The sequence below is a fragment of the Stenella coeruleoalba genome (genome assembly GCF_951394435.1).
Source record: "Stenella coeruleoalba genome assembly, chromosome: 6".
Classification (NCBI taxonomy): Eukaryota; Metazoa; Chordata; class Mammalia; order Artiodactyla; family Delphinidae; genus Stenella; species Stenella coeruleoalba.
The window spans coordinates 2601152-2622418 of NC_137151.1; the positions used below are offsets into that span (position 1 = coordinate 2601152).

The following is a 21267-nucleotide window of genomic DNA, read 5'->3' on the forward strand; positions in this document are numbered from 1 at the left end:
AATCGAGGCTCTGGGAGTGGGTTCCAAGGGACTAGGTGTTCTCAGTGCTTTTAAGGGGCTTATTTTCTTTCGTCCCTTGTCTTCAGAAAATGTGGAGAAGACTGGAGGACAGCTGCTGTCCCAGCTCCCAGGGCTACCAAGGGGAGGCTGGAGAGAGCAGAGAGAAGCCTACGGCCCCTGCCAAGGATTGGCCAGTGTAGATGGGCTAGCCCATCCTTCACCTCGGGGGTGAGGAATGTGGACCTAATTCATCAGAGTTAAGTCAAGAACAGGCAAACTGTTTCTTAAAGGGCTTGGGTCTCTGGTCCTTGTCCCAGCTACTCAGTTCCGCTATGCAGGGTGAAAGCAACCATAGGCAACATGTAAAGGAATGAGCATGGCTTTGTCCCAAACTTCGTGGACTTTAAATTTTAATTTCATGTGTCACGATTTGTGTGTGTGTTTCCTGCAGGCTGTGGGTTGCTGACCCCAGTTTAAGTGACTGAGAGGTCAAAAAGCCAGTTAGTGGGGATGTTTCACTTATTGAGGGGTCAGTAGGAGTCACTGTTGACTCAGTGTTTATCACTGTCATCTTTGAGAATTCAAAGGTGGTCAGCAGTGATCGCTGAGGATGGACATTGATAGTGAATTCATTGGAGGCCAGTGAGAGTTCCTTGGATGTTCATGGAGACTGTCAGTAGACGTCAATGGCAGTCACTGGGAGGTCAGTGAGAGACTGAAAGTAACTGAGGAGCCATTGGGACTTGGAATGTTAGTTTACTAAATAACTGAGGGGTCAAAAGAGTCAGGGAAGGTCATTGAGGACCCCTAACCAGGGCTCAATAGTGAATGTCAGTGGAATCACTGAGATTTCTTGGATGGTCATGGGTTCTTGGAGACTCAGGGTGGCAGGATACAGAAGTATCAGTGAACTTTGAGAAAATATGGAGGCCCACTGGAGGAGTCACAGAGACTCAAGTCCCTGAGTAATCATGGATACTAATGGCAGTCATTTGGGTATAGTGGATACCAGAGTAAAGGGGGAACAGCCACTGTGGGATCAAGAAAGGGCTTTATGGACTCTGCTGGTAGTGAATGTCATTGGATGTCAATGATCACTGGAAACCAGTGCTACCTGGGGAGCAGAGGCAACATTGAGGGTCAGTGAGCCATCCATATCACCTATGGTGATGACTGGGAGGCAGGGCAACTAACCCGCAACTGGGTTCTGGCACTCTGGGATCTTCTGTTCCACTAGGGGCGGAGGGTCTATTTGTCTGACAGGGTGGGGTGTATATGTCTATCTGTCCCCCTGGCTTAGGAGACATCTGTCTATCCTGAGGACCCACCTGCCTTTCTCATAGGCTGGGTCCTACTGGCAAAGAGTAAGTCTGTCAAGCTGAAGGTCTGGCTGGCTAGTTGACTGGGTAGTGGAATGTCTTTCCATTGAGTTAATGGTCTCTCTGTACAATTGTGGGGCTCTAACCTTGAGGAATTCTGTCTTTTGGTTGGCTGGAAGTGGGGTGGGAGGGGTGTCCATGTGTCTGGACACAGGTCTTTCTGGATGCCTGGCTGAGCACCTTCCCACCTGTCCAATAATCTGTCCATTTGTCTGGCTGTCCTGCTGTAGTCTCTCTCTCCCTGGGACTCTATCTAGAAGTCTGTCTTGCCAGGGATCTATGTGTCTGTTTGCCTGCCTGTTTGGGAATCTTTCTGCCTATCTGGCCTGTGAACAGAGTGGCTGAGACTTTAGTCCACCTGCCATGCTTCCACCAGGGTTGGGTGTCTGTCTTTCTAGCTGCACGTCCACCTCCTACTACACACCCTCCTCTTGTTTAACCGGACCACCATCCTGACACTGAGCATCCCTCCATGTTTCTCCAACATCCAAATTCTCCTGGTTTTCCCTCTGCTCAGCTCAGGCTGGGTGTAGGGGATGGAAAGACCCCCCGAGACCTCCACCAGCAGCCCTGGCTCACCCCTCTCCATTGTCCCAGAGAACTGCAAGCTGTGTTCCTGCAGTGGGACTCACTGCTGCTGCTGGCCCTCTTGCGCACCCTACTGGCGGCAGTCCCAAGCAGTGGGAGCAGCTGGCACTGTCCTGAAGATCCTGAGCACCCCAGCGCCCACATGCCACATGCCAGTCTGCCACCTGCTTCCCAGCTCAGAGTGCTAGGCCACCCAACAGAGCCAAGTGGACAGGGTGCTGGAAGGTACTCGGAGAAGCTTTTGCAATACTGTGAAGAACCCAGCCTGCGCTGATGTTGCAAAGGGGAAATAGTAACTTTTAAAACAGTGGAGAAACCTGGCCGACACCACCCTCACCTAGAAGGCCTATGCGGAGATAGTCTGAGACTACTGACATCCCTATTGAACAGTTCTTCTGACTTCCTTTTTTGCTAGGCCACAAAAGGGAACAAAAAATTTGAAAAAATTCTCCCACTGCTCCACTCTTACAAACTTTTGGATTGGGTGTGGGCTGACCTGTTGGCCCACCTACAAGTCTGGCATTTGGCAAAAAAGGAAAAATGCCAGTCTCTCCAGTTACAAGTGGCAGCTTGCATCCACCAGCGATTGGAGGTAGCTGCCTTTGGGAGGGCTTTTGTTCCAGACTCTGGAAGCTCCACAAGACAAACCAATTTCCTAACTGAATAAATTACAAAGAAAAAAAATTAAAAGGAGAGAATTCTATAGGATAAAAGAGACTTAGAACTTATACACAGATGCTCATAACAGCATTATCAAAATAGCCCAAAAGTGAAAAACAAACCAAATTTCATAAACTGATGGATAAATAAGGTATACACATGCAATAGAATACTGTTTAGCAATAAAAAAAGGAATGAAGTACTGACACATGCTACAACATGGATAAATTTTGAAAACAATGCTAAGTAACACCACATATCGTATGATTCCGTTCCAAGTTGAAGCTCATACTGCTCGCCGCACAACAGGCCAATAATCGAGAGACGAGTTGTTGGGACAAGAAATAAGACTTTATTTGGAAAGCCAGCAAACCGAGAAGATGGTGGGCTCATGCCCCAAAGAAACATCTTGCCTGAGTTAGAATTCAGGCTCCTTTTATACTAAAAGAGGAGGAAGTAAAATCAAACACTTCCTGGTTCCCATCAGCCTCTGGAGAGGATGTGTTAATTTCTTCTTCCCTGCAGTCATTTACAGGTGGACCTGGTCAGGATGTTTCCTGTAGGTTAAACAAAGGTATTTTAGCTCATTACCTGGGAAGCAGGGTTCCCAGAGATGAGCCATTATGTATAACTCAAGCTTATAGGCAACATCCCTTTAGTGATTAGCTTGTAATAGAATACAAAAGGTTCTTTCCTATTACAGTTCCTATGGAATGTCCAGAATAGGCAAGTCTATAGAAACCAAAAGTAGATTAGTGGCTACAAGGGGCTGGGGGCTGGGAGTTGGGAGATGGTTGGAGAGGAATGGGAAGTGACAGCTAAAGAGTACGGAGTTTCTTTTAGGAAGGACAAAAATGCTCTAAAATTAGACTGTGGTGATGGTTGTACAACCCTGTGAATATGATAAAAAAATATTTAATTGTACACTTTAAACAGGTGAACTGTGTGGGACATGTGCATTATATCTCAATAAAGCTGTTTTTAAAAAGACAAGAGACTTGTCAATCATTTGCAATGAATGGACCCAAGTTGGATCCTAGTTCAAACAAACATAACGTAATCAGGGAAAACTGAACATTAATATGTAGAATTCGGAATAATTGTTGATTTTTTAGGTGCGACAGTGGTATTATTATTCCTGTTGAGTCTTATCTTTCAGAGATATATGGAAATATTTATGGATGAAATGATATGGTGTCTGGGATTTGCTTCAAAATAAACGAATGGAGTGGATAAAGGGAGTGGGTGGGGCTATGAAGGAAACCAGACTGGTCAACATTGAGATGAGCTCATGGACTCACTGTACAGTCCTCTCAGCTCTTATGTTTGGAATTCTCCACAATTAAAAGACTTAAAACAATCAATCAACATAGAGGTGAACAACTGTTTCTATAAAGAGCTAACAGGTCACAGAGAATACACACACACTAATAGTCAATGAGTATTTGAAGATGCATAACCTCTGTCATAATTAAAGAAATGTAAATTCAACTGAGGACCCATTTTGCACCTAGAGCTCGGGCAAGATGCAAAGTCTGACAGTTCACAGTGCATACAAGGACACAGGAAACACTCAGATCTGATGATAGTGGCTGGGAGAGACAGCCTCCTGGAGGACAATTCTGCAGCATCTATAATCATTTTCAAGACACAATTCCACTTGCAGTAGTTTACTCATCAGATATACTCGCATAAATATGCACAGAGGTATGTTCAATGTTCTTGAAGCAACGTTTGTGGTAGTAAAAATAGGAAACAACTTGAGTGTGCGACCATCAAAGAGTGGTGAATCCACACATACCAGACATCCTAGATAACCTAGAAATATCCTCAGTAATCCAGGGAGAGCCTAAGGAGATCCTTAAAGGGAAAGATGGTCATTATAAAGCTTTCCACTGCTAGTGAGTCCAAGTGCACTGAGTTCTCTGAGGAACTTTAATTACACTCAAAGGAGGCCACAATGAAGTGAATAAATGGTTTGCCTCTTGTTTATTTTCTGTCTGTCTCTGGCTGAGAGCTGGCCCCAGCGCCAAGCCCTGCTCTAAGTGAGACTTCCGTGCTCACATTATCCCCACTCCCAGATGATGAAGTCACAGGCCCCCGACTCCTGAGTGACAGAGAGTAGCACCAAATCTCCCAGGGTAGCACCAAACCCTCTGTGGCCCAGGGGCAAGAAAGCACATCAGGCCTGCCTTGTCCTAGGCACGATGTCACCACCAGGCCTGAGAATGTCCCAGAGCTATCAGGTCCCCAGCTGAGGGGACCCCGCATCCTTCACGCTCAGCCTGACAGCCCTGTCCTGGCCACTCAGAGGCTAGCAGGGTGCTGTGGCAAGCAGACTTTATTCTGACCTCTCCCCAGCTCCCGGGTCCAGGTCCACATCCTGACTGGTGAGTGGGCTCACTCAGCACTCAGGAAGACCCTCTTGCGCGCGGTGTTGGTGTAGGGGTGCCAGCGCCACTCCACGTCTGCTGTGGCCTCCTGCTCCAGCGTGCCCAGACGGATCATGTACACTGGCGAAGGGGGATGAGATATGGTCACTTACACAGCCAGCATGCCCCTCACCAGATGTGGGATAAAGCCGCAAACTCACACTTCAGCTCAAAGCGAGGCCCAACCTCGGTCAGCTCCACATTGCGGTGGTCTGTCTTCTTGTACACATGGTGCCTGGGGCAAGGGGGGCAGGGCAGGAGTGAGGGGAGGCAGGGAGCAGCTTCGGGGTCAACAACAAACAGCACAGGGACACAAAGGTCAAGACCCCATTCGGGCCCAGCCCACTGACCCACCGGAAGGAGATGTAGTCGTCCTGGTTGGCGAAGGTGATGACCCGGCGGCTGTCATCTTTGGGCACAGGGAACAGGTAGCGGAGTATGTCAGAGACCTGGGGCAGAAGGAAGAAAAGTGGCAAATGCCCAGCCTGGCACTCCAGGCCCCCAGTCCTCACCCCACGGCCTCAGACTCACCCGCTTACCCAGGCGGGAGGAGAAGCCATGCATAATCAGGTGAGGCTTGGCCTCCGACGCGGTGCCCAGGTCGGGGATGTCATGCCGCATGACCACGTTGCACAGTGTGAAGTATGCGGTTGGGCCAAAGGGCAGGTGGCTGACAATGAGCCCCACTGGCAGGGCCAGGTAAGCCGTCAGAGACCCTCTGCTCCCAGCCAGCCATCATGGCAGCACCCTGCTCCCTCCCTTCAGTCTTACCAGGTGTGCCTCGATGCTCATGGACAACCAGCAGGTCAGTGACCCCGTTGGCTTTGCAGGCTCGCACCAGTGCCCCTACCTCATGCCGGCCACGGTTCATGCGCTGGGCGCCTGGGAACACCAACTTTAGCTCCTGCATATGAACTCCCTCTGGTTAGGACTGGGGCTCCTGGGGCCTGAGCATCTCCCACTAACTCCCACCTACTGGTACCTTTGCAAACATCTTGAGGCGGGAACTGGGATCTCGGGAAGTAGTGATCATGATCTTGGGATCCTCAACCCCTGCCCATCGATACTCATCATCCATGTGGCTGGTCACACCTGTTAGGAGTGTGAGGCGCAAGAACATGACGTTGTCTAGAGAAGTGAAATGCTAACTTGGGGTGGCCAAATCCACCTAGAACAGCACTGACGATACCTTCAAGGATGGAAAGGCTCTCTACCTGCTCTGGGCCAACAGGGTGGCCCCCAGCCACACTGGCTACAAACACAAGTGTGACCAAGGAACTGAATCTTTATATTTGATTTAATTTTAGTTCATTGAAGCTGTAGTAATCACATGGAGCTAGTAGCTACCACGTTAGCACAAGTCCAGATTCTGTTAAGGCCAAAGGTATCAGGCTCCATTCTCTCATAACAAATATTTATAATGTTTGTGATTCCTTTCATATTTGTTGAATGATGCAGTGAATGAGACACCTGAGTGCCAATGAAGTGCTGACAGCTGAGGACACAGCAATGAACAAAATGGACACTGTTCTGCCCCAGCAGAGCCCACCGTCCTAGTAAGGGAGACAATCAACAGACAAAGCAATGCAGAAAGTGGGGTAATACTGTGTCATGTAAATGGAATTGGAAGTACTCAGGGAGAGGTCCCCTGAGGTGTCAACTGTACAGAGCCACGAGGGCACCTGGGGGACAGTTTCAGGAGTGGGAGCTGCACAACCTTTCTTCAAGGTGTCTGAGGAATGACATGGAAGCCAGTGGGCTCAGCGGCAGGGAGTGAGGCTGGCTCACAGGGTCAGGGAAGGTCACCTTCACCGCCGGCATCGTCAAACTCCAGGGAACCCTGTAAGGCCAGAGCCTCCCTGCGTAACTCGGTGGGAATCAGGCGGTTCTCTGCAGAGGGAAGACAGAGGGGCTAGTGAGACACATGCATGGAGCCTTCAGTTTATACAACACTGAACAAACTTGATGGAAAAATACCCCTTTTACTCCTTTCTGAGCAGAGAGGTGATATATAACTGGTGGAGAGGGATGAAACTATTTTTGGCTACATGCCAACCTGCTAACAGTGGTTATAGGAGATTTCATTTACTATGGTTCCTGAGTCTCAAGACTTGAAGGGTTTCTAAAATACTTAATCACAAGTATGCACTCCCTTCGTAGTTAGAAAAAAACTAACAATTAATTTTTAAAGAATAAATGGAAACTGCTCTTTCTATACAAAGGTGGACCAGAAACCCTGAAACTCTCTTACAATAAAATCATTAATCGTGATGCTCTGGGTCAGAGGTTTCCTCTGTGAACTAATGCTAGACTTGGCAGAGGAGCTAGGCTGTGGGCATGCCCACTTTGGAGCATGCCCTTGAACCCAGCAGGTCCCTCCAACATGCCCTGGACTAACTCTTGCACATGGAAGAGAATGTTCACAGCAGCAGGCCTGCCCCAAACTAAAAATAAGCTCAACACCACCCACAGGGAAACGGATGAAGACCCCATGGAATATTAACCTGCAGGAGCCCCACCTACACTCAATGGATCTTAGAAACAACACTGAACCAAAACAGAAAGCTGCAAAAGAATACACGCAACCTAATACTACCTTTACAACTAAAAATCGACCCATATAATTTAAGAATACAAACAAGCATGATAATCCTCAAAAAGAACAGCAAGGAAATGGTTCATTTTTAATCAATATTCAATACTGCGTTTATCTAAATTGGGGGAAATATTTCTGAATTTAAATATATTAATCATTTTTCATTTCTTAACACGGGCAGATAGGTCACAGGTGTTTAACTTTATGCTTGACATAAGTACTACATACACATACCTCATATACTTTATATGTCTAAAACCTAAGAAAATCAAAGTGAATCTAAAATAGAGATATGGAGTTGATGTACTATCAGATAGGAAACAGAGCTCCACCAACATGAGAACCAACAAAATACAGATAAATACGGCATTTCCAATCAGGCATGTGTGACAGGCTCTTCATTGGTACGGCAAATGGAAAGCAGGGAAAATATTGCAAAGTTAAATTCCTAATTTACAACGCAAATAAAATTCAGTTCTACACGAGTGAACAGTTTTAAAATACAAGAGAGTCATAACAGCACTAAAAGACAATAAGATATTCTTCTTATCTTGTAGTGAAAAAAAGTAGCAAGAATAAAAACGACAGAGGGGAAATAAATATAGGACCACGTGAAATGTTTAAATTTGGGAAGACCTAGACACTGTAAATAAAATCACTACGCAAGTTGTAAAATCTGGATACTGCAGCATAAATGACAAGTAATTCACACCATCATGCAAGCGACATTTGCAACCCATCAGGAAGATCCAACAGGAAAGGAAAATGACCAGTAAATACTTGAAAAGACACTCACCATACTAACACAAGTAAATGCTAATTAAAAGCGTTTGACACCACTGGCCTTTTTCCCGTTGGGTTTTAACAGGAAAGCCCAAGGGTCTTTACCGTGACTGGGGGGCGGGGACAGACTTACCCTCGAGCGCACGCCGAACCTTGTCCTTCCTCTCCTGGGCTGTTCGCCGAGCCTCCTCACAGGCCTTGCGATACAGGTACTCGCGGCGAAGGCGGGCCTCGCGGCGCAGCTGGGAAACAGCAGGTCCGCTCAGGCAAACCTTTTTCGCCGCGCAAGACCGGGCCCGGGAAACACCCGCCCCGAGCCCACAGGCCACATCCCCAGCCACCGCGAGCCCCCGACCTCCAAAACAGGAGCTTAAACGTCCCTCCTACCATCCTGGGCGCAACTTCCACGTGAGTCCAGGAGTTCTCTTCTGGCGCCGCCGGCACCACGCAGTCGTCCCTTCCGCCCTCAACCGAGAAGGCCGCTAGAGGCCTCACTAGACTCTGCTGCTGCCGAGAATGCCCAAAGTTAAAATGGCTGGGAGTCGCAAGGCGATTGGCCAGCCCGAAGCTGGAGCAACCACTAGGCGTGGGGGGGGGAGGGTGTCAAGGTGCTGTCACGTGGCTTAGAACGGCCGTTAATAAAGGCGTCGGTCATGGTTTCACTACCTAACGTGCGGAACGGGATGTTAATTAGAAGACGACGAACAGCTAAAATAATCATAATTGTAGGCTCGAAATAGTGCAGCAACTGTAAAAGCTGCACAGCGATTGACCGGATGATCGCCTAGCGGCCGGTTCTAGAATTGAATTTAAAGACGCTCCTCCCTTAAAATGGTTGCCGAACAGCTATGCCTCCTTCCATCGCCACTGCGACAGACGTACTTTAAAAAACGGCCGATTCCAAAAGCGATTCGGAGACACCCACAGCTCTCGCCGACTGTCCGGGTGGCTGATCCCCTTCCGGTGCTCGCGTGACGAGGCGCTAATCACCTCCCCGGGCCGCTGCTCTGAGGGTGCTTATCCTGAAAGGAACTCAGCGAGTCGCCTCCACCCAGTGGGCGTCTCGGCCCAAGGTTGGGAACGCCCCCTCGGGGGACGGACCTCACGCGCCTATTGGCTGTCCTTCTGGCACGGCGGACGCTGATTGGGCGACCTGGGGAGCCGGCTACTGACTCTGTGTGGAGCCCATGGCGGCGCGGGACCCGCGAGCCGAGTTGGACTCCCTTCTCCTGCAGCTGCTCGGGGACCTGGAGGAACTGGAGGCGAAGCGGGCGGCGCTGAACGCCCGGGTGGAGGAGGTGGGAGCCTGGGGCGGGCGGGCCGGCACGTGAAGGTTACTGAGTTTCACCGCTCTCCTCTCTCTTCCCAGGGCTGGCTCTCGCTCTCCAAAGCTCGCTACGCCATGGGTGCGAAGTCGGTAGGGCCTCTGCAGTATGCCTCCCGCATGGAGCCCCAGGTCCGCGTCTGCACCAGGTGAGGTCCCTTTCACGCTGCAGCGGGTGGGCAGGCAGGGGCCAGGTCGGGGCCGCCAAAGGTCTAGCCTCCCTTCTCGTTCTTTAGCGAGGCCCAGGACGGACCCCAGAAGTTCTGGATGGTGAGAGGCGGCACCCAGACTCCAGAGGAGGTGGGACCCCGCGAGGCAGGTGAGTCCCCCCGCCCCTTCTTCCCGTAGGGCCCCTTCCGATGTCAAAGACAAAAGGCATGGGACAACAGGGGAGATGATTTTATTTAGGCTGTTAACGATAGAGAGAGCACCCCAGACCTGAAGATCAGAATGTAGAATGTCTCAGCAGAGTGGTTTTTTGCTTTAGACTTTTACAGGCAGAGAGAGAAAGTTATAGGTGAGGTCCTTTACAGTTGGGATTGTTTTGCAATCAGAGGAAGTCTCAGCTGCGCAGAAGATATTTTTGTCTAGCTAGTTTCAGCGGGACAAGCTTCTAATCTCAGTTAATCATTCGTGAGACAAAGAACAGGGAGTTGAAGGGTCTGTCTGGCCTTTAAGCATGTTCAGGCGAAATGGGAAAAGTCAGTGTGTGGCTTTTTCACGGATAAACAAGGGGTGTCATTTGCTGGTTTTATGATAGTCAAGAGAAAGAGTAGACAGATTCACATGAACCACAAGGGGAAGGGTGGTTCTTTGTAGTAAGCTGTTTTCCAGAACATAAAAGGTTGAGAGGATTTTCCAACTATCGGTATTTTCTAGGATCATGAGCTCAAATGAAGTTTAACATTGTGTCACTGAGAAAACAAAGGCCAGGTAACAATCCCCCCAACCTCCAGCCTTTCTTTTTACAGTTCTTCGCAGGCGCAAGGGTCTCACGAGGACCCCGGAGCCAGACCCCTCCCCAGCTCCCCAGGACCCTCTGAACTGGTTTGGAATCCTGGTTCCTCACAGTCTACGGCAAGCTCAAGCCAGCTTCCGGGAGGGTGAGTGGACCCCCTATCTACAGGGAGCACTTGAGCACTAATGCCAAGGCTGGGATTAGTCTGCAAAGGGCTTTGCAGGTTTTCTCCATTGCAGACTTTTGTTGCACACCTTCTGTTTTTTCAAAAAGCGTTTATTCGCTGTTGGCAGAGTTCCAGGTTCATATTAGGTGCTGGCAGTAAACAAAAGGGACAGACAGCTTCATGGGATGTTTATTTTATTGAGGGCAGAAAAACAACATGCAAACAAATAAGTAGGCCCTAAATATAATACCAGGTAATGAGACTTGCTATGAAAAAATAAGGTAGAGTATGGAGTGGGCTGGGGAAGCTGTTTTTTGAATGGTAGCCTGGAAAGGCCTCTGAAGAGATGAAGGAGAGAGCTTTGGTGATCTGGGGGGACAGTGTTCTAGGTGCAGGGACCAGCCAGGGCAGAGCTCTGAGGCAAGGTTGTATCTGGAATAGCAGAGAGGAGGCCAGTGGTCTAGTGGAGGGGGGCGGGGGGAGGGCAGTGGAGGATCGGGTAAGTGGTGGAAAGCTGCATGTTTTTTCAAGTAAAAGCCACAGGATTTGCTGACAGATCAACTGGGCAGTAAGGGAAGGAGTGGAGTGAAGGATGAGCCCACAGTTTCTAGCCAGAATGCTTAAAAGGGTGGATACCCTCACCTGAGTGGGAGGGCTGCGGAGCAGCAACAGCCGAGGGGAAGTCAGGAGTGGTGTGGGGGTGTTCCTGGTACTGTGTGGTGGAGATTCTGATCAGATGGTTGGCCACATGCATCTGGAGTTTGGAAGAGGACTGGGCTGGAGAGAGAGATTTGGGAACCCACTGCATAACACTGGTTTTAAATTCCCAAGTTGCTAACAGACACAGCATTAAGGTTGAAATGAGATAAGATCAGCAGAGGTCCTGGGAATGTGGACAGGAAGTAAGAGAAAAAAGAAGGGAAGAAACCAGTCGAGGAGACTTAGAAGCAACAGTGAGGCAGGAGCAACACCAAGAGGGTAAGATGTGCCCTGGAGGGAGGTGATCAGGTGTGTGGCCAGCTCTGCTGCCAGGCAGTTAGGCTGAAGACAGGACTGGCCAGTGGACTGGGTGGTGTGGATGGCCCAGAGGACTTGACAGCAGCTGCTCCAGGAGAAGCATCAGGTGAAAGCAACGTAGAGGTGGATCCAGAGTGTGGACCAATCTTGGGGGCAGAGAAAACAGGTAGAAGGAGAGAGGACAAGAGCAGTGAGGGGCTATGATAATGGAGAAAACAAGGAAGGAAATAAGGGCATGAGACTATATTATGATCTGTGAATTTTTAGTTCTTGGTGGGTGATATAAGGGGGTCAAGGAAGTATCCTGAGGAGGTGACATTTTAGCAACGACCTGAAGGACATGAGGGTATGGGTCCAGTGAGGTTCTCGAGGAGCCAATGCAAGGCTATACCTGGAATGTTTTAGGAAGAGTGTGAAGGCCAGAGAGGCCTGGGGATGTCCAGAGCCCCCTGAGTCATTTGTCACCACAGATACCATGGTGACAGTCTCTCCTCTTCTTCTAGGTCTGCAGCTGGCTGCAGACATGGCCAACCTTCAGATCCGCATCGACTGGGGTCGAAGCCAGCTCCAGGGGCTGCAGGAGAAACTCAAGCAGCTGGAGCCCGGGGCTCCCTGACCTGCCACCACAAAAGCAAGGCAGTGAGCACAGCTGTTCTTCGATGTGGCTGCATTATCTCAGGCCTTCTTCCTTCACAGATTGCCCCCCACCCCAGCTATTCCTCCCTCCTTAATACTTCTCTGGTCTGCATGTTTCCAACTTTGTTAGGTGGGGAAGTTTGAAGGGACAAAGTGAGTAATGTTGAAAGCCACTACTCTGAAACCACTTCTAGACTTCTGTTGTCTCAGGATGTATTCATGTGGGGCAGGCACAAACACCTGTTAGGTTAGTTCGTATCACTGAACAACTGTAACAACCTGATGCATAAATCAGCTGTGGTTTTTCATTAAAGGATGAAATATTGAACAGTTAATGGCAGGGAAGGACAAGAAGTAGGTGCTTCGGTTTCACTAGATCCTTAAAAGTGATTTTGGTGGAGGAATAAAGCATACACAGCCAGCAGATGAGGACAGAATGATTCCTCATCGATAAAACACACACACACCCAAGTAGATGGGCAGCGCTTGGCAGGTTTTAAGCCAGAAAGTAAAAAGGATCGGACCTAGATTTTCAAGGGAAATCTTTCAAGAGACCATTCAGGTTTTTAAAAACTTGCCTTTATCTTTCCAAGAGTGAGTCTTTTAATTTGTTGAAGGGCCAGGAACTCTGTGTCAATTCATATTCCTACTGGCTTGTTGATATTTTTAGCAGTTTCTAGGAGCTAATTGTTATGTTTGGTGGATGTTAGTTTTTTGTTCATAATATGAGATGTAAATTTTTTTTCCCAGTTTGTCTTTTAATTTTGCTTATGGTGGTTTTAAAAAAAAAACAAAGCAAACTTTTTATTATAAAATAAAACACATTACATTAAACTGCACAGACCAAATGAATAGCTCAAAGAGCAAGGTGAAAACTATCATGAGCATCTCTCAGCTCTTGTGTTTTTAAGTCAGTTTTCTTAGTACAGTTGAATTTATCACTCAGCTATTTTATGATTTCCTGCTTTGGGATTGTAGTTGATGTGACGGTAAGGGAATTCGCCAGTGTTTTCCTCAAGAACTTTTGTGTTTTCAGGTGAGGTACAGGGTGAGTCCTGCACTCAACTTCCTATTTTCTACCACAGATCCACATACAGGGGACCACCCTTATCGCTGATTTGTGATGCCACCTTTTTCTTTCGATTAATCCCAATGTTGTATACCTGTACCATGTTCTGGCGGTTCCATTCTGTTTCATTGATCTTAATGTCAGACACAGGAACCACACCGTTTTAATTCTTGAGCCTTTAATACATACTTTAACCGCTGTAAGCGCACATTTTCTGGTTGGAGGGAATTTTTTTTTTTTGGCCGGGCCGGGGCTGGGCGGGGCACTACGTTGAGCTTGAGTTGTCTGTGAAACAGCCTAATCAAAGCACTGAAAAGGAAACGATGTGACCGGAGGAAAAAAGGGCATCCCTCCATCCACACAAAAGGTTGAATTTCAGGCCAAAAGCTGTTACCAACGAAGTGCCAACCTGTGAGATCTTCAAGCTTAAATGAGTTAAAGATAACACCCCGTTTTTGCTTTTTGAGGAAAAGATTTTTCACGGGGAACCCGGTATTGGGGCGGGGGGAGAAGAGGTGTCTTTTGTTTTAGATGTCAGTTGACATCGAAGGACAAGCACTAGCCCTCCGTTATTTACTGTTGAAGTTGGGTTTCGGTGGCGGCACGGCCAGGGTCCCAGCGAGGTGTGCTAGTGCGGACGGTGACTACGACTAGCGCCACCGTCGCTTCGGTTCTTGGGAACACTTCCGGGAGGAGGAGTTCCCGCTCCTGGGAGGGGCCCGGATGTGCCGGCCGGCGCTGCGTAGGCGGGCGGGTCCGTGAAGTCCGGGCTCGCGCAGCCGCAGTCAACACAGATTTCTACCAGCCGGGGCAAGGCCTGAGGTGCGCAGATGTGGTGTGGTAGTGCTGACGACAAGCTGACGCAAATAATATATGTCGCATCGAGGAAGCTAGACTTTCGGAAGTTCCCATATGGTCTAGCGGTTAGGATTCCTGGTTTTCACCCAGGCGGCCCGGGTTCGACTCCCGGTATGGGAACGTTGAGTTGTTTTTCTTACTTACTCTTTCAACTTGCCACAGTTGGTTTTTTTCCACTAGCACACGTCACGTCAAATTAAATGTCTGTCTGCATTTAAACCTGGAGAAATTGAGGCCCGGGAAGCTCTGGGCCCCATCCGTCAGCGTATGAATCGGAAGTGTCGATTTTGCATCACGTCATTGACTAGTTCTACCAGTGAGTTACATGCGGTACCATATCCACTACAGGTGTGAGTAATAGTAGTAGTTACAGGTTAAATGTTTACTCCAGTATGTATTAGACCACCGCCGTGAAGGGCGCCCCGGGCCCGGCCCCTCCCTCGAGGACGGCGCCGCCGCAGCCTGGCTCCCGGGCCTGCGGGGAGGGTGGGGCCGCCGCTGCGGAGCTGTGTCCGCGGAGGGGCGAGCGGCAGGCTGCGGAGGGGACCGGAGCGTTCCCCGACAGTTTTAGCTCTCTTTGTCCCGGCGGCCGCTGTGTTTGCCCTGTGGTCCAGTGGTTAGGGGTCCTGGGTTCTCACGGGGGCAACGCGGGCTTGCGGGCCGCGCCCGCACGCCACGCCCTCTGCATCCCAGCCCGGGCACACTTCCCTTCGAAAGGGGAGCCAAAGCCACAAACATGAGTCAGAAAACGCCTTCCTCCGTTTTCCATCCCTTTACCCTGTCGGATCAGTTAATCCAGGGAGCTTACGCGCAGGCCCGAGGCCTTGTCCCCAGTAGCGCACCACCACACGCGTGTATTCATTCACACTTCTGCGCGGGGGGGGGGGGGGGGCGGGGATTATCCTATAATCATATTAATTTTAAGCGTGGAAGTTACAGTAGGTTACAGTGGTTTCTGATCTGGCATGCAGAGAGCTTGGAAGCCATTTCTGTCCTCACAATAAGGAAAAAGCTGAGAAAACAACAGTTTAGCCACTCGTCTTGGATCATGAGGAAATTGAGGTCGCGGGGCCAACTGCTGCCTCGAAAACTGGAGAGAAGAGTGAGGACAGAGAGCCAGGCCTCACCAGCCTCAGAAGCGGCTGCCAGAGTCAGCAACTTGTAGGAAAACTTGGAGGCTCACTGAGCGTCACACTTGTGGGTTTTACTCCAGGAGCCCTACCAGGTGCTCCGGGTCAGGACTGGAGAAAAAGCCCCCGGTGCTTCAGGCAAGGGGAGGGGGAAAGGAACCGTTCGGAAACGAACCAGCGCAGCCTGTCCTCCTTAACAAAGGCCCATCCTCAGGGAAACTGTTACCAGAGCATACCCAACTTGGGGGAAGGGAGATACTGAACTCCAGCCCTCTCTCGTCGTAAAGGGAGGAACAGAAGCTCAGAAACACTTGTGAAGGTCACAGCCCAGGGGCAGATGCTCAGTAAAAGACTAAGCCCTAACCATAGGATTCTAGACACTTCCCCTCCGCCCAGCTCTTACCACCACATAACTAAAGCTTCTGCGTTACAATAATAGGGGACTATAGCCGAAGGAACTGCTAGGCTCAGAATCTGTGTAAGAGGTCTAATGGGAAAGCCAAAGACAACACAAGACACAAAAATAAGAACACTGGAGGAAATTTTAGCCTCTGACACCTACAACTAGAGCAAACAATAAATACAGCCTGGTTCCTAGCCAGAAAAATACAGAAGCTCACACTAAAAGCCTATTTACCTCAGTTCTTTCTACCTGATACATCATGTGTAGCTCTTAACAAAAATTTAAAAGACAGATGATAAAACAGGGACCGTTTCTATGCCCTTGAGCCCCTGAAATTATTCAGACTAGCCAATCCTATATCCCGTTGCCCTGCCTCTGCCTCTTGACTTCCCCTTGGTCATTCTCTGTGTCCCATGCCTCCACATGCGTCCCTACTCCCTCTCTTGGGAATGTTGAGCACAATAAACTATGTTTTCAGTGGCAATTGTCTCCTGATCTGTTGGCCTTACAATACCTAAGTAATAATAATAAAACATTGAAACAATTGGTGCAGCAAGCAGAATGGCTTGATCTCAGACCGAATGACTGATCTTGACTTTCTAACAGGTCTTCCAGATAGCAGCAGCACGCACGCTGCTGGCTGGCATGTTGTTGCTGTAGCCAAAGCTGCTTTTTTTTTTTTTTTTTTTGCGGTACGCGGGCCTCTCACTGTTGCGGCCTCTCTCGTTGCAGAGCACAGGCTCCGGACGCGCAGGCTCAGCGTCCATGGCTCGCGGAGCGCCGTGGCTCACGGGCCCAGCCGCTCCGCGGCATGTGGGGTCTTCCCAGTCCAGGGCACGAACCCGTGTCCCCTGCATCGGCAGGCGGACTCCCAACCACTGCGCCACCAGGGAAGCCCTAAAAAAAATTTTTATTGAGATAAAATATACTTCATAAAATTTACCATCATAACCATTTTTTTTTCTGTTTTAAAAAATTTATTGAGGGGCTTCCCTGGTGGCACAGTGGTTGGGAGTCCGCCTGCCGATGCAGGGGACGCAGGTTCGTGCCCCGATCCGGGAGGATCCCGCATGCTGCGAAGCGGCTGGGCCCGTGAGCCATGGCCGCTGGGCCTGCGCATCCAGAGCCTGCGCTCCGCAACGGGAGAGGCGCAGCGGTGAGAGCACCGCGTACCGCAAAAAAAAAAAAAAAAAAAAAAAAAAAAAATTTACTGAAATATAGTTGATTTTAAATGTTGTGTTAGTTTCTGGTGTACAGCAAAGTGATTCAGTTATACATATATAAAATATTTTTAAATATTTATATTTTATTTGGCTGTGTGAGGTTTTAGTTGTGGCATGCGGGATCTTCGTTGTGGCGTGCAGGATCTTTAGCTGCGGCATGCTAACTCTTAGTTGCGGCAGGTGGGATCTAGTTCCCTGATTAGGGATTGAACCTGGGCCCCCCGCATTGGGAGTGCAGAGTCTTAGACATTGGACCACCAGGGAAGTCCCTAGTTATACATATATATATATTATAATAGTTTGCATCTGCTAATCCCAAACTCCCAATCCATCCCTCCCCCACCCCCCTTCTGCTTGGCAAACATAAGTCTGTTCTGAGTCTATTTCTGTTTTGTAGACAAGTTCATTTATGTCATATTTTAGATTCCATATATAAGTGATATCACATGGTATTTGTCTTTCTCTTTCTGACTTACTTCACTTAGTATGATAATCTCTGGGTCCATCCATGTTGCTGCAAATGGCCTTATTTCATTCTTTTTTATGGCTGAGTAGTATTCCATTGTGTGTGTGTGTGTGTGTGTGTGTGTGTGTGTGTGTGTGTATGCCACATCTTCTTTATCCATTCATCTGTCAATGAACGGTTAGGTTGTTTCCATGTCTTGGCTATTGTAAATAGTGCTGCTATGAACATAGGGGTGCATGTATCTTTTCAAATTAGAGTTTGGACTTGTCCAGATATATGCCCAAGAGTGGGATTGCTGGATCACATGGTAACTCTATTTTTAGTTTTTTGAGGAACCTCCATACTGTTTTCCATAGGGGCTGTACCAGTTTACATTCCCACCAACAGTGCAGGAGGGTTCACTTTTCTCCAACACCCTCTCCAGCATTTGTTATTTGTAGACTTTTTAATGATGGCCATGCTGACCAGTGTGAGGTGGTACCTCATGGTAGTTTTGATTTGCATGTCTCTAATAATTAGCGATGTTGAGCATCTTTTCATGTGCCTGTTGGCCATCTGTATGTCTTCTTTGGAGAAATGTCTAGTTAGGTCTTCTGCCCATTTTTTGATTGAGTTGTTTGGTTTTATGTTATTGAGTTGTATGAGCTGTTTGTATATTTTGGAAATTAAGCCCTTGTCAGTCACATTGTTTGCAAATATTTTTCTCCCAATCTGTAGGTTGTCTTTTCATTTTGTTTATGGTTTCCTTTGCTGTGCAAAAACTTATAAGTTTGATTAGGTCCCATTTGTTTATTTCTGCTTTTATTTCTACTGCCTTCATAGACTGACCTAAGAAAACATTGGTATGATTTATGTCAAAGAGTGTTTTGCCTGTGTTCAGTTCCCTCAGCTTGGGTCTTTGCTTGAGTGGAAAGGACAGATGCCAGGACCCTAATGATCTTTCTAGCCCTAACAGCCTGTAATTCCAGTTAAATAAAAAGGAAGGAAATCATTTTGGTCCCCCTCTCAATGTTAATTTTTTTTAATAATTAGCAGGAAATCTTCAGGACCAGTCCCCAGAACTGGTGGGCTTGTCTTCTGTGGAGGTTTGGCGCTGTTCTGGGTGGGCCAGAACTTTCAGCCCAGCCTATGCTCCTAGAGAATGTATGCCGGGCTCAAGAGAATGAGATTAAGTGGGCAGTGAAGTTAGCTGGATCCTCTATAGAGGCATAGCAAACTCCTGGAGGGTGGCCCTTGGCACCTCAAAATCCTTACCAGACCTTGGTCCAGCATCTGGAAACTCTTGTTTCCAATTTTTTTCAAAATTCAAAACTTTTTCTCCCTGTTTTCTACTAGCCTCTGAAATTTCTAAAGTAGAATTTGGACCCAGCTGGGGGGAAAATTTTTTTTTTTAAGGTACATCTACATCTTGCTTACCCAGAAATAACTTTTCACTTTCATTTCTACTCATCAGAAATATGGTTAAAAAAGAAAGTTCTGAATATCTTTGGAGAGGAGTGAGCAGTTTGGGGTGGAGGCATATTTTGGGTCAGCATGACCCAGGGGTCCCTGCATCTGAGAGTCCTACTTCATTACTGGAGAGACCAGCCAAATACTCATAGAACAATTAGAGAATGACCAAGTGCTAAACAGGCTTCCAGAGCAAGAGAAAGGCCTGGACTGGACAGAGTTCACAGAGCTCCTTAGGTTTCAATAAGCCTCAAAGGGGAGTGAGAGTTCAGGCAGAGAAGGTTCTTGAAGAACAGCCTCTCAGAACACTGTGCAAGGACAGGTCGACAAGATAACCCAGGTTATGTAAGGTCTGGGGTTGCTCATTCCTTCATCATTCAGTTCTGCCTGTTCTGGTGGAAAGAGAAGAAGGGAATGAAAAAGAAAAGTGGGGAAGGGCCCTAGAGCTGGGCAGTGCCCTCTGCACCCTGCTGGCTCCAGGTGGGTTGGGGCAAGTGGCGCCCTGCAGTAGAGGTTGTCAGGGCTCTGGCTGGGCTGCATGATGGCTCGGCGGATGTTCATACGACCAAGGGCCCAAGGCCCTGAAGTCCCTACCCCCTCAGCCCCAGCAGCTGGACCTCGTGAGCTCTCGGAACCCAGCAGGGCTGGATCTGGAGTATCCCATGATGGGAGGGCACGGAGAACACCAGGACCTCGAAATGCTTGAGGCCCTGGTCTCAGGCACACAGCAGGCTGGCCTGCCTGCTAGTTTCCAGACGCAGCTAGTAGGAGGCATGGGCAGCAGAAGCGAGGCCTAGCGCCTGGGCCGGCTGGTGGTGCGCCCAGACCTGGCAAGCAGGGACCTCGCTGTGCCTGGTCCAGAGCCACGTGGGGAGCCAGAGTGGCCAGAGCAGGCCGTGGGCTTCTGGGGCCCTGGCGTCAGAACATATCACCTGGAACCTGCCCAATCTCCCCTGACCTCAGGAGCAGGGTTACTGACCTGGTTATTACTTGGTTTGCAGACCTCCTGGGGACACCAGCTGCTGAAGGCTTTAGCCTTCCACCCCCTCCCTCTCCCGCAGCTCTTTCCAAAGACCCCCCCCCACCGTCCGTCCTCCCTCCCCGCCCTCCAGCCACTGCCCTCCCCATCCTAAAATCCCACCTGCCCGCTACATCCCAGTGGCCTTCGGCGGCCCCCTACGGCAACACTGGCAGGAGGCAGCATTCCAGCCCCTCAACCTCACAGCCCCACCCAGACTCAGGGCAATGGGGTGGGCGGGGGCACTGACTGAGGGGACCCCTAACGTGCGGGCAGCAGGCTCCCTACGTCCTTGAGTTCTTCCTATACTGGGAGCTCCAAGAAATTCACAAGGCAGGGGCTGCAGGCCACAGCCGACTCCAACACAGTCATTCCCTTTCCCAAGGGAAAGACGTTCCCTTGGCAAGACAGGGACAAGCCAAGAGAACGAATGTCCTTTTGCACCTGGACCCCATAGTACAAACTTTGTGTGCCCTTAGGTCCCAAGGACATAAGACCTATCTGAGGCCTCAGGCCCCGCTGGCGTGCTCATGGATATCGCTCTTACAGAGCAGCGGGTGGGGCTGGCAGGCACCCTGTGAGGGGCAGCCTCAACACTTCCTGGCCCAGCTAGAGCAGACAGCCCTCCCTCGGGGAGCTGCCCTCTCCCCCACAGCCTGCCCTCTCTCCCTCTCTCTCTCTCCCCTCCTCTCTCCTCTTTTGGCCACCTGTGGGCAGGGTTCTGGTCTGGGTGGGTTGCATGGTGGGTTTGCAGGAAAGGCTGGGCTACTGCCCTCTGGACTTCCTGGCTGGCTTCCATTGGGTGGAGCAAGTCTGAGCTGAACTGGAACACAGTACTCAATGCTAGCAAACTGTATGCTCAAAATGAACCAATGGCTGACGTGAAATTTGGAATACTTCTTACAACTACCATTAAATATGTAGTTTCCATGTGCTGAAAGTGACCTCCATCCCACATCTTCAAATTAAGGGGAATAAAATGGTTCATATGTGACTCATATAATTGCAGTGATAAGTGCAGGCAATTTAGTCATGAAGGAGAATGACCCTGTGTGATTCTCTTTGTTTCAGTTCCATGAGTCTCTGAGGACTTTGTGAAGAGTCACACTTTA

At 49.2% G+C, this 21267-nt stretch overlaps 2 protein-coding genes across 3 annotated transcripts; one reads left to right on the forward strand and one right to left on the reverse strand.

The window, feature by feature from the left end:
• Positions 1-2964: 2964 nt before the first annotated feature.
• On the reverse strand, positions 2965-9460 carry IMP4 (IMP U3 small nucleolar ribonucleoprotein 4). Its single transcript, XM_079925091.1, has 11 exons — positions 9321-9460; positions 8826-8942; positions 8572-8680; positions 6866-6949; positions 6042-6151; positions 5831-5963; positions 5591-5745; positions 5414-5508; positions 5221-5294; positions 4979-5140; positions 2965-3184 (listed from the first exon to the last, which is right to left on the reverse strand). Exons 2-10 carry the CDS (start codon positions 8826-8828, stop codon positions 5028-5030), a joined length of 876 nt encoding a protein of 291 aa, XP_079781217.1. The 5' UTR covers positions 8829-8942; positions 9321-9460; the 3' UTR covers positions 2965-3184; positions 4979-5027.
• A 37-nt stretch (positions 9461-9497) lies between these two features.
• VMA22 (vacuolar ATPase assembly factor VMA22) lies at positions 9498-13810 on the forward strand. Of its 2 annotated transcripts, none has more exons than XM_079925092.1 (5): positions 9498-9736; positions 9808-9911; positions 9999-10081; positions 10719-10865; positions 12407-13810. In XM_079925092.1, exons 1-5 carry the CDS (start codon positions 9626-9628, stop codon positions 12517-12519), a joined length of 558 nt encoding a protein of 185 aa, XP_079781218.1. In that variant the 5' UTR covers positions 9498-9625; the 3' UTR covers positions 12520-13810. The 2 variants fall into 2 exon arrangements, with proteins under 2 accessions (XP_079781218.1, XP_079781219.1); XM_079925093.1 differs by having other exon boundaries at positions 9578-9736; positions 10734-10865.
• The last annotated feature ends 7457 nt before the right edge of the window (positions 13811-21267 follow it).